The sequence below is a fragment of the Photinus pyralis genome, unplaced genomic scaffold (assembly GCF_008802855.1).
Source record: "Photinus pyralis isolate 1611_PpyrPB1 unplaced genomic scaffold, Ppyr1.3 Ppyr1.4_LG7, whole genome shotgun sequence".
NCBI lineage: Eukaryota > Metazoa > Arthropoda > Insecta > Coleoptera > Lampyridae > Photinus > Photinus pyralis.
This window is the reverse complement of record NW_022170738.1, coordinates 5115984-5126513: the sequence shown is the minus strand read 5'-3', so window position 1 is coordinate 5126513 and position 10530 is coordinate 5115984. Positions and strand designations below refer to the sequence as shown.

Below are 10530 nucleotides of genomic sequence, written 5' to 3'. Positions count from 1 at the left end.
TCGGTTATAGTCGGCTACTTACTAATTCATTTTCAAGGCGGTAAGGTGCACTTACCAACCTAGGGCGGTAAGTGTATCATAGCAACGTGCTTAGCAACCAAGTGACAGTGACAGTAACATGCGACAAGTAGGATATGTGTCAAAAATCAAATTATTGTTTATTAATGTGGAAGTTAAATGTACAATTTGCAAGTTACAAAAATTAGTTCGTGAATTAGACAGGCAATTGGAAAACACGGTGTTTACAGATTCTTCACACTCAGCAGTCGATAGAGGATTTGAATTAGTACGGTATGAAATAGCAGGTTCTGTTGATGGCAACGAAGATGATGAAGGGTTCCCTGGAGTTCAACATAAAATCTTCTGAGCGGTTTCAATCTTGTTAGTTAATGACTCACCAAGTACGTGTCATCGGGTGCTTCCGTAAGAAATTTATGGAAATCTGCTTTAGAAAAAACGCTAGATTTTTTTGGCTGATACCCAACGTTCTTTCTTTTCAAAAATGCTATCAGCGTATACTGTATTTAGAAATATCAACACACCTTCTTAGAAAAATCATATTTTCAACATGGAATAATCACACCATAAGCCATTTCAATCCTTCACTACGTTGAACAAAATATGCTAACACCATTTTTTCACTTATGTCAGTTTGACATTTACTTTCACACCATTTAAGGAAAGAATCATATGCGGCTTCATATCTACTTTTAAATTTTTCGGGAATGATCGATGCGCAGCCAATACTCCATGCATCTTCTATATTTCGAAATCTTCTGAATCATTTAGGTATGTTCACTTAGTCTCAACCAAACCACGTTTCGCGCACGTGTTGTTTTGTTTTCAAAAACAGAAACGTAACTGTAGCAACCCACAAAAAATTACTGAACCTATTGTGATGCTACCACATTGATACATTCGAATTTAGTTTATATCAATTATAAATTGATCGTGCAAAAAATAGCGTAAGCACCACGGTCAGTAGGTGCTTAACCGATTTCGGATAATATTATTATTATCCTCAACCAGTAAAGTACACCTACTGACCTTAATACTTAATATACTATTAAATAAAAATAGTGAACCTTTGGAATAATGTCAGGTGGTATAATGTTTGCTAGCTCTCGGACTACTATATTTGTTATTCACAGTTCGTAAAGCAGTCTTCCATATACACGACTGTAGTACCCAGTACTTATTCCGGCATTGGATTTAGTGCATGGCGTAAATGAGCATTGTCTGATCTCCTTTTCAAATACCTATCACCCGCCAAAAGAGTGGATTTAAATTAAGGGCGTGTTTAAATAGAAAGGTAGGTAGCTAAGTATCAATCGAGAAAATGTAATACCGGAAGTGAACATTTTACCGACGTGGTTCAAAAACATATTAAAATAAATACCACGGGTGAACACAAACGATTCTTACATTTACACTTGCCTGCATTTCTTGTAAAACAGTTCCGTATGTGGCAACGCGCCGCTTGCACATCCGGCAGCAAACTAAATCGTGCTGCACCTTCATTAGTCAAAACGGCCAACCGATGAGAGCGTAGCGTCCATGGCTGAAAACGTTTAAAAGCAAACCCCGAACACTGCAACGCAATTCCTGCTTCGACTGCGAATGGTTAAACGTAAAAAAAAATAGTTTTACTTTAAATGATAAAATACATGCAGGATATATATGTGACGCTTTACAAGCCTTAATTTTCAGTGGGCTCCAAAATGGCGGGCGAGCTTACGGACTAAGCTTACGGACGAGTCAGCATGGTATAACAATATATTAGCTATAGGTTGGCCTATAATGCAACTATTAAAATTCTGAATTATACGCCTACATTTTGACGTAGAGTGGTACCTCAGCTCTTATGCGAAATTTTTATAAGAAACCTATTTGTAGACCTACCTACGTTTTATTTCAAATTAAGTTATAAAGAAACCGATTTAATAATGCATATAGGTAAGCTTTAATTAAAAGTTGGATAGGACTAAGAAACAGCAATCTGTACTGCGTCATGCGAAGCCCACTCACCATTCCTTAATGCTCATAATAAACAGCTTGACCGTACCCTTTAATTAATATTCAAACTCTGTAAACTTTGGGATGAAAATTTAAGACATATTTAGTGGTAGGCATAGTGTCCGTTCATCGAGTTAGTGTATTCATATTGTTATGAGTAGGTATAGCATAAGTTCTCACCACACTGGTAGTTTCTTGAAAGTTAGTTGGAGTGGTTGAGAAACTATATTTTGGGACGGGCTATGAGACTTGTAAATTTATAAAGTGCTTTTGGTTGACTTGCACGCGTCGGTTATCATACTTCGTTTATGTAAATTCTTATTCCTAGTTTTGTTGAGAAGTAGGGACCTATACACATTTATTAGACCAACGTGCAAGTTTAATCAAACTTGAAAGCTGATATGTCGTCGTTTTTCAATACAGAAGGATATGAACTTACCAAAAAGTACACTCTTAGTACAAACTTTAGATGCATCTGTCGGCAGACAGAATATCATCTTTGAATTCATGCAAGCAACAAATATCTACGCCCGAACGCGGATTCGAACGAGAAACCCGTAATACCTCAGTCGAACTTCACCTATACTGACCAAATTATTACATACATTAAAAACTAAACACAGACAAACCAAAGTGCATTAACTGTGGAGGTGAACACGCAGCGAGCTACGGGGGATGCAGCCATCACATTGAGCTTCAACAAAAGCGCATGATAAACAGACCCATCTCAAACAACCCATATGTTAACCCAGCACAAACCTATGCCATAGAGTAAATAATACTCTATGCCTATGCTAATCGAACCTGAAACGTCCTAAACTCTAATTCCACTTCACCAAATCCAACAACCCATCCCACCGAACAAACCCAATCAGCAAGTCATATCAGTACTCTCCTAAACCTAATTACCCCCTTTCTTCCTCTAATCAAAGATTCAATTTTACCTTTATTGCAAAATGGACCTATACCTACATTAAAACCAATAGAAAAATTAACAATCCTTAATTGGAACGCTGATGGAATCATCAGACAACGCTCACTTTTCATAGCATTCCTGGCCAGATATAACATTGACGTAGCTTGTATCACCGAAATCCACTTAACTGAAAATGATGTTCTCAAAATATCAGGATATCATAATTACCGCAAAGATAGAAACGCAATTATTGCATCAGGGGGTGTTGCCATTATCGTCAAAAGAAAACTTGAACATACCAAACTTCCTGATCTACACAATATCAGTCTGGAAACCACCAGCATCAAACTACAACTCAGCAATCACAGCCATCTCACAATCCGGAGCACTTACAGACAACCTAACAAGAAACTTATCGAGGACGATCTAAAACAGCTACAAGAGAACAAACATTAATCATAGGAGACCTAAATTCAAAGCATAAACTATGGGGCTGCGGAGCAACCAATACGGAAGGCATCAAGCTAGAGCAATATTCTACTGAATAGACCTTCCAGATCATGCCTCCCGAAGAGTATACATATTATCCGTATCGTACCGATCACAAACCAGACATCCTGGATATTGTATTACAAACAAATTTCCCAAAACAACTAAGCCAAAGAGTAATACCCGAACTAAACTTGGACCACCTACCCGTCATAGTGTCCTTCCTAAGCATACCCCAACTAAGACAGCCTCCTCTTAAACTAATCAATGGGCCAATAAACTGGAAAGTTTTTCAAGATCAATTAGATGCAAATCTAAAGAAGCCTATAATAATCTAAACACTAACGAGGATATAAATTCTACGGTATCAGACATTACGAACTCAATAACTGAAACAGTAAAATCATCCATCTTAACCATCACCAGACGCTCATGGACGGACCACAATCGTCCTCCAAATTATATAATCAGTATGATTAAAGAGAAGAGCCAAGCAAGAAGACAATGGCAACGAACACGAAACCCTGAAATCAAGCGACAGCTAAACTATCTAACGCATCGTATTAAAAATGAACTGGACGCATACAAAATCGAATCATACAAAAAATACATCGCAGACATCGGCCCCGGAGATCCAGGGATGTGGAAAACCACTAAACGAATACTAAAACAGAACGACGAACTGCCAACCCTTACCTCTGGAACACACATACTTAGCACAGATGCCGAAAAATCCGAAGCGTTCGCTACTCACCTAGAAAAGGTATTCTCACCATTAAATATCTGCAACCTCACGCAAGCACTTCATATAACTAACCACATCGAAAGAAATCTTCCCATCCCCAAAAACATTGAACCCACATCACCCAAAGAAATAGTCCAACTCATAGCAGCTTTACCCAAACGAAAAGCACCTGGATATGACCTTATACCCAACATTGTACTTCAACACTTAACCAAGAAATGCCTAGCATATCTAGCCTCCCATGTTCAATAGATGTCTGCGAAAAGGCCAATTCCCCAGTAAATGGAAGCACGCACATATCCTCATGTTCACCAAGCCGGGCAAAAACAAACACGACATCAATAACTACAGACCTATAAGCCTACTAAACACTCTCTCCAAGGTCCTCGAAAAAATTATTTACACTCGATTATTGAAAGACATTGAAACACTACATTCCCTGCCACCTTCTCAATTTGGTTTTAGGAGAGGGCACTCAACATGTCACCAGCTCCAACGTGTCAGCGAAATTATATCAACTGGATTTGAAAATAAGTGTTACACCACAATGGTCCTTCTCGACGTAGCACAGGCCTTTGATAAAGTTTGGATCGAAGGTCTGAAGAAAAAGATCCTGGATCTGAGCATTCCTAGCTACCTGCAAACAATAATCTTCTCCTTCCTTGAACATCGAACATTTGCAGTTAAAGTAAATTCTTACACGTCACAAATCAAAGCAATTCACGCTGGCGTTCCACAAGGAATCATCTTTGGGGCGGGGGGCCACTTCTCTTTAATATCTTTACAGCAGACATACCAACAGTAACAGCATCCCTAGCCATATTTGCCGACGATACTGCCATCATTACACAGAGACCAATATTGGAAGAAGCAGTTCACGAATTACAGGATGCCGTAAATAAAATTATTAAGTGGTACAACAACTGAAACATCAGAATCAACCCAGCAAATTGCAAGGTAAGATATTCGCTCTGAGAAGAATTATTGACCCACCCAACATCGAAATAAGCGGAGTTATCATACCATGGAACCCAAAGGACAGTGCCGTCAAATATGTTGGAGTTCATTTAGATACACGTCTCACCTGGAGTTACCATATACTTAAACCAAAAACTCTCCCAAGGCAACAATCGACTAAGACAGCTTTATCCGTTAACAAATCGAAAGTTCTCACTCAAACCCGAATCCACTACGTTGCTATACAAGACCTTATTACGACCATTAATACTCTACGCTAGATCGATTTGGCTCAACACCTCCAAAACCAACATTCAGAAATTTCAGCGATTTCAAAACAAAATCCTTAGGACTGCTGTAAACGCCCCTTGGTACATTCGCAACAATCAGCTCCACTACGAATTCGAATGTGCAAAGAAGTGCAAGTGCGTGCGACGGTGCAGTGTTTATCAATCTTTGCCAAAAAAACTTATTCATTAGATTAAAACGAAAAATGCCGCAAGATCTTATAGCTTCCGAAGACGATAGTGATTAAGCCAATCCTTTAAATGTTATACATTCAATTTTTATAAATTCGCTAGATCCGTCAGAGACATTACAATAAGTCTTGTCATTATTCTCGTCATTTTCTGTCTTTACTGTCATAAATGTCATGTATAACACTTGTATGTTGATCTGACAATACACGATTTAATTTAAAAAAAAACATATTTAATACATGCAGAATGCTGTAGAATTCAATTGGAAGTGGCAGTAATAACCTCTGGAATACCTAAACACTCGTTAATAACAGAGGCGTTGAGGTCATAAGAGGCTTTGTCTATGGCTGAAGTAGTTTCTTTTAATATTTATTTAAAATGTTACTTTTTAATTGTCCAAAAAGTGAGCTAATATGGAAGGCCAGTGATTAGTTGAGCATAGGCAACCAACATATCACCAAAGTACATTGCGTCTTGCGATGCTTTGACTACTATTTTGCGTAAGAGTGTAACGTAGCATTTTATTTACGTGCTCTAATAATTCGCATGTTCGTATGGAAATAAATTACTTTTTCAAAATAAGTAACACTGGGGGCGGGCGACGTCTTTTTTCTCACCCTGTATTGAAATGGCAATTCACCGCGTATGTCAATAAGATATAACCTTACTTTCACTGTCATTGTGTTTGTAAACAATCAAGTTAAAAGCCTAAAAAATTTGATTATTTTTAATAAGGTCACTTTGCCCGTAAATATGTTGTCCGTAGATTGATAACATTTTGAAAAATGGCAACATTCAACGTTATACAAGAAGGTCCAGTAAACGCATTGGCCCTAAATCGAGATAATACGCAGGTTGCAATAGGAGGCAGAAATGGCAAGTATGCAAACAGGAGTACGTTGGTACTTACAATGCACTTTGCAGTTTTTAAAGTATACTCCATCGAAGAAGATCAGTTTAAGGAGATTTACAATTTACGGTCTTCTAAGCATCTGAACTTGAGCTTTTCGTGCAACGATATTTCCTGGAGCTCCACTGATGGTCGGCCTCTTGTATTATAGCAATCTGTAATTATTTGAAAGTTGTAGATAATTACTTAGCAACGGCAGCTACAAACGGTCATGTTTGTGTGTGGAATTTAACAAAAATGGGAAAGGCAATGCAAGAGCAAGACTACCAAGAGCATACGCGAACCGTTAACAAGGTCAATTTTCATTCATCTGAACCAAATCGGTTGATATCGGGCTCTCAAGATGGTACAATGAAGTACTTCGATATTCGTTGCAAGACGTCGGTCGCCACATTTGTAAGGTTTGGAGAAAGTCTTGGTTGTACGAAAATGCTTTGAGGTTCTTGTAGCAATACCGAAAGCGTAAGGGATGTTCAGTTTAGTCCTCATACGCCGCATACGTTTGCTGCCGTTTCAGAAAACGGTAGTATACAGTTGTGGGATATTCGTAGACCGGAGAAATGCCAACATCAATTTACTGCACACAGCGGGCCTGTTTTTGCATGTGATTGGCATCCAGAGATGACATGGTTGGCAACTGCAAGTCGGGATAAAACAATTAAGGTCGGTATTGAAATGTCCAGGTAGGTACATATAATTGAAGTCACGAAAGGTGGACACTGTGCTGACATGTAATAGAGAATAAAGAACTCGTTTGAAATTCATTGACAAACTAGTGATGTGGGGCTCCTCTTTCATGAATTCTACTGTAGTAGTCATTTTTGTGGTGTTTTGACTTGATTGTAAACTACAAATTATTATTATAATTACAATTATAATTTGACAAAATCAACAAATAACGCTGTAAAAAAGAAAGGCGCTCAGAACCTACAAAGTACCACGCACATGCGATCGATTGAAAGAAATTAAATTTAAAAGAAAATTCTAATTACCTTGAAGAGTTAATTAATCCTAACATCCGGTCATAACTGTAATTTTCTTTAACATACTGCAAAAACACAAACACCAACTAATGTTGCTTCTGAATCTTCATTTCTTCAATTTCCCTTGATTTAAACAAACTGTCTTTGTTGTAATTTCAAATGAATAGTGACCTTTTGGTGGTGGATAACTTCACTTTATAGGATACTTGGAAAAACCTTGAAGAAAGGTCCCACTTATGTGATTACTACTCAATAGACACTACTTCTCCGTATACATGACACTACGCTTGACCTGTTCCCATAACCTCTTACCAATATTTTGCGCAAAAAGTATGTGCAGTATAAAATTGTAAGTATTCATTTTCGCTTCAGGTATGGGATTTGGGCAGCAAACCAAGCCTAGAATCCACAATCCACACAATAGCGTCAATAGGGCATGTAAAATGGCGACCACAAAGAAAGTTTCATATAGCTAGTTGCGCTTTAGTTGTCGATTGTAGCATTAACGTGTGGGATATTCGAAGACCATTTATACCGTTTGCGTCTTTTAATGAGCATAAAGATGTAGCAACGGGCGTTGTTTGGCGAGGGGATCCAAAAGTATTTTTGAGCAGTAGTCGAGTAAGTGGTTATTAGCAGCTCTTTCCTTTTACTTCGGAAGCAAATACAAATTGCATTAGCTCTAAATACTAAAATTTACACTCGATATTGTTGTGGACTTATTATCAATAATGTTTGTATGATTTCTGTGTAATGAAACTTTGTACTTATATTCCAATATGCATTGTTTATTTGGTCACTTTGTTTGCTTTTCAATGCAGTTATGCGGAGATTTATTGTTTAAGAATTGGTTTGGGAAAATACCAGACTTGTTTCCGAAAAGTATATTGGAAAAACACAACTTTTATTTAATTGACTTAGTTTGACACTAATGAATAATAATCTAGGATTGTACAGTATTTCAACACGCGTTTAAAGACGCAAGCAGGCCGGCAAGTAAAGCCAACCCGCAAGGAATGTGTTTAAATAATAGTTCCGAAATTTTGTACGCGTGTCGAGTCAGTGCTAACGCGAATCTTATTTATAAAATGACAGGATTCATAAGGTTTTTGTCTACGTTTGGACGTACCGTATTATGTATTCAAATATTTTAGAAAGTCATCATCAACCAACTTGACCACTAGTGACCAGTTTCACCAGGCGTCTAGTACTGTGCATCAATTTAAAACTCATCTTACTCAGGAAACGAAATGCTTCTATTCGTTAGCTTCGAATTATATGATGAGTGGCAAAAGTGTGTCGGAAATGTGTGAGCATAACGCAACAGTTGCGCAAGAACACGGTAAAAATTATGTAAGCCACCAGGATCCAATTCTTGTTTGAGTCAAATCAACGGTTGTAGGTATCAACAGTGTGGCGCATTTTGAAAACAATTTACGGCGACGAATACAATCGCAACTCCAGCTTATATCTATCAAAAAATAACGACGATTCAATATCACACAATAATATAGTGTTAGATCCTAGTACTGATACGGATAAACAATCAAAAGGGGGCGACACTCCTGGTGCACAATTTAGTGGCGGAGACGACACTGAAGCCGAAGATCAAGTCGATCATTCAGCGCCATACGGTAGCGCTTTTACTTCGTACTCAAACTTTAGGCTAGGATTACCCAGAGGTGATTTCTTTTTCGGCGATAATGAGTTAGATGTGGAACTTGATGGACTCAATTCTAGTAAGTATATAAGCAAATCGGCCACAAAAGTAATCTTTGAAAAGTTCCAGATATACGAAATGGCATTCGCAGTACTCCTCAAATTATAGACCAACAAGACTGGACCTTGCCCAATGAGGCATTTAATATCAGACATGAAATTCAAAATCATTCTCCTCCACCGGAACAGTTCCCAAATCAAAATTCACCAGACACCAATGACGAAACACCACTACACGCCGAAGACGGAAGTGCAGCATTTTTAACCATTCCCAAAGCTCCAATGCGTTTTGAATGGAACCCTAGTAATATTTTAATATCTGCTCTTAAATACCATGCAACATTAGGCGATGTGCAGACAGCAGCTGTTATATTAATAGTTATGGGTGATCATAGAAGGCTTTTAAAGGATCTCGACGAAAGCACCCAAGAACACTGGTTATTGGGGTACATAGAATTGTTGGGTAGATATCGGTTATGGAATATTGCTGCACAGGTAAATTTGGATTTCAACCACAGCAGTCTGTACTTATGTGTATTTTAGGTTATCAAATTGTCATGGCTACCAAGTGTCACTCAGCTAAACCAACAGTCCACAAGAATCAATACTAACTGCGGAAATTGCAGCAAACCGCTGCAAAGGGCTGGATGGGTTTGCGATCGTTGTCACACTTCTGAATATGCCTTGTGTAGCATCTGTCATCAGGTTGTAAAGGGCCTATATGCTTGGTGTCAAGGTTGCTCCCATGGCGGCCATCTGGCTCATATACAACAGTGGATGAGTAAACATAAAGCTTGCCCTACAGGATGTGGGCATTTGTGTGAATATAGTTAAGGATGAATAATTATTTATTTTTTCCAATAAAGTGTTCCTATTGTGTATTTATTTATTTAGTGATTGATGACATGTAGAAATTCACCTGAACACCAATTTGAAGAATTTAAAATATTATTGTACCTGTTAAATTTTAGTATTTAAGCCAAAAGTGAAGGCAATCTTAATCGTTGTATACTCTCATAGGGAGTGAAAACATTGTATATAGCAATGTTCCTTTGGGAATGGAAAACCAACAATCTAGGTACCCATGTCAGTGACTGATATCGCAGATATACCATTGAGTAACTAACCCTTCACTCAACGGATATACCCAACAACAGGTTGCTAACCTTATGCATTTCCCGAGTAACGCATTTAGATACAGTTAAAAACGCCCTTTAGTGAGCAGTAGTGTAAACATGTACTGTTTAAAACTAAAATGACGCTTGTGGATTTATGCTTTAGATGTCGCTGCAAAAAATTAAAGCGAATGAATAGTT

The 10530-nt window shown here is 38.0% G+C and overlaps 1 protein-coding gene across 1 annotated transcript; it reads left to right on the top strand.

Moving 5' to 3' along the window:
* The first annotated feature begins 6122 nt into the window (after window positions 1-6122).
* Window positions 6123-10095, top strand: LOC116176757 (GATOR complex protein WDR24). Its single transcript, XM_031495517.1, has 10 exons — window positions 6123-6478; window positions 6527-6643; window positions 6691-6913; window positions 6962-7175; window positions 7868-8116; window positions 8443-8600; window positions 8650-8848; window positions 8898-9234; window positions 9279-9709; window positions 9758-10095. Exons 1-10 carry the CDS (start codon window positions 6388-6390, stop codon window positions 10046-10048), a joined length of 2310 nt encoding a protein of 769 aa, XP_031351377.1. The 5' UTR covers window positions 6123-6387; the 3' UTR covers window positions 10049-10095.
* The last annotated feature ends 435 nt before the right edge of the window (window positions 10096-10530 follow it).